At 53.5% G+C, this 2,715-nt stretch overlaps 1 protein-coding gene across 1 annotated transcript in view; it reads left to right on the forward strand.

The window, feature by feature from the left end:
* The first annotated feature begins 1,371 nt into the window (after positions 1 to 1,371).
* Positions 1,372 to 2,715, forward strand: part of CLEC10A (C-type lectin domain family 10, member A) — a 4,526-nt gene continuing 3,182 nt past the window's right edge. Inside the window, exons 1-2 of the mRNA XM_011994634.1 lie at positions 1,372 to 1,432; positions 2,089 to 2,205. Coding sequence (XP_011850024.1) covers positions 1,372 to 1,432; positions 2,089 to 2,205 — 178 coding nt within the window. The remainder of the gene's footprint in view (positions 1,433 to 2,088; positions 2,206 to 2,715) is intronic.

The following is a 2,715-nucleotide window of genomic DNA, read 5'->3' on the forward strand; positions in this document are numbered from 1 at the left end:
GACTCCAGTCACCTCTACCCCAGCTCTCCAGGACACAGCGCTTCCAACTCTGAGTGACGTTCCAACTCTGGTCCTTGCTTCACAACCAACGTGAGAATCACACCCTCCAGACCTCCCACAGGTAATGGTGCTGTGGGTGCCGGTGAGACCCAGGGGACAGGGGATGTCAGAGGAAGCAGGGCGAGGGGGACTTTGGGTCTTGGGTGGGACTAAATGAAAATAGATATAAAGTGGCAGTGTGGGATTTAATTACTATGTGAAGATTTGAGACTCTACGCCCTTCACTGGATTCTAGATTGGGTTACAGCAGCCACAATCCCTTGTCATAAACTACGACTCTGGGAGGCTGAGGTGGGAGAATCGCGTGAACCCGGAGGCGGAGGATGCAGTGAGCGAGACGGCCTCATTGCACTTTAGCCTGGGTGACAAGAGTGAAATTCTGTCTCAATAAATAAATAAATAAAAATAAAAATAAACTAAGACTCAAACTCAGCCTCATGGCAGGCCAATTTCAAGCTTTATCTTCAGCCCCAGCCCAGCCATGCCCTAACCCCAACACAAACCCTGGCTCCTACTTTATTATTATTATTTTTTGAGACTGAGTCTTACTGTGTCGCCCAGGCTGGAGTGCAGTGGCACTATCTCCGCTCACTGCAACCTCAGCCTCCTGGATTCAAGCAATTCTCCTGCCTCAGCCTCCCGAGTAGCTGGGATTACAGGTGTGCACCACACACCCGGCTCATTTTTGTATTTTTAGTAGAGATGGGGTTTCACCATGTTGGCCAGGCTGGTCTCAAACTCCTGACCTAAAGTAATGTGTCTGCCTTGGTCTCACAAAGTGCTGGGATTACAGGCATGAGCCACCACACCTGTTGCCCCCGACCCAGCTCCTACTTTAACCCCAACTCCATATTCAACTTGAATCTTAACACCAACCCAAAGCCAAAATTGAACCTCAATTCTATTCTATTTCCAAATTCAGCACCAAACTTAACCCCAATTCCATCCATGGCTCCAACTTGCGTACCGATCCCAATCCTAGCATGAGACACAATCTCCAGTCCTGCCTGATTACTGGCCCACTGGGCAGTCCTAGCAATGCATTTAACTCCAACATTACCCTCCAGTTTCACTCCCAAACTCATCTCGACCCCAATTCTATCTCAACTGCAAACCCAGGCCCATTTCCGTCTTAGCCTTAACCCTGGGCCCATTCTCAACCTGAACCTCATCTCCCAACTCAACTTCAGCCCTGCCCTTGGCTCCAACCTAGTCCCAACCTCCTATGCCCCGGCTCTGCCCCAGCCTGGGCACCGGCCCTGCCTCCGTTTCAGGTGACAACCTCAGAGCCGTGCTGGCCCAAGCTTGACAATGACATATGAAAACTTCCAGGACGTGGAGAGTGAGGAGAAAGTCCAAGGGGTTAGAAATGGTAAGAGGAAAGGGGAAACTCTCCTAAAATGCTCTCTTTATAAGTTTAGAAGGATTTCTCCTGTCATTTCTGTACCTCCACCACGTGCGCGGATGGGTCCCCACTCTGAGGAGGTCAGGCCCCAGCCTCCGATGGGCCTAGTGTGAAGTGTATGCAACGTCCCCAGAAAAACTGGGACAGGCAGGATCACAGTGGACCCAGCTTCTGATGCCCTGTGGGGTGGGGACGAGAGCTGCACATTGGTGGAGGGGAAGATGAGTAGTTGGGTTTGGAAGGAAACTCATTTGTGAACCTGACTGTCCAGCAGGTAGGTGAGCACAAGCCCATGAAGTGCCTGGCTGCCCCCAGCTCTCCCCGTGTCCTCCTGCCCTTGCCCCCAGCTCTGACCATGGGACCCCTCATATTGCCATCGTCCCCCATCTGTGTGTGTGCACGTGGGTCCCCACGGGTGTGAGGGGCCTGTGTGACTGAGGACTTATGCTGGTCCCTGAAGTCAAAGGGCTGGGCATCCCCCATCCGAAAATCCTCCTTGTCCAACCCTCCCCTGGTGTCCCCTGTGCCCAGCCCTCCTCACTAGATAGCTCCCTGGGCCCTCTCCTTCTCCCATCTCCATCATGTCTGGAACCTCCTCATCCTGACACCCTCTCCTCTTACAGGGCCGCCTCCTCCCCAGTCCCTCCTGCAGCGTCTCCGCTCTGGGCCCGGCCTCCTCCTGCTGTCCCTGGGCCTTGGTCTCCTGCTGCTGGTCATCATCTGTGTGGTTGGATCCCAAAGTGAGGGTCATAGGGGTGGACAGGGAAGAGATAAATAATGGGGTAGAATATAAATAATGGGGTGCTACAGTAGGGCAGAGGTGAGGCCGCAGTAAGAGCAATGCAGGGCACAGTGTTGGGGGCAGCTGTGGAGATGACAATGGGGCATGGTGAGGGCAATGCTACCAACTGTCATGGGGGTCACAACAGGGCCACTGAAGCACTGATGGAGGCACTGATGGAGTGATTGATGGGAACGGTGGGGGACACTGATGGAATGATTGATGGGAATGGTGATGGGGGCACTGATGGAGTGATTGACGGGAATGGTCATGGGGGCACTGATGGGGTGACTGATGGGAAGGTCGGGGGCACTGATGTAGTGACTGATGAGAATGGTGATGGGGGCACTGATGGAGTGGTTGATGGGAATGGTTGGGGGGCACTGATGGAATGATTGATGGGAATGGTGGGGGCACTGATGCAGTGATTGATGGGAATGGTGGGGGCACTGATGGAGTGATTGATGGG

This window comes from Mandrillus leucophaeus, unplaced genomic scaffold, assembly GCF_000951045.1.
Source record: "Mandrillus leucophaeus isolate KB7577 unplaced genomic scaffold, Mleu.le_1.0 Scaffold46, whole genome shotgun sequence".
In the NCBI taxonomy this organism is placed as follows: Eukaryota; Metazoa; Chordata; class Mammalia; order Primates; family Cercopithecidae; genus Mandrillus; species Mandrillus leucophaeus.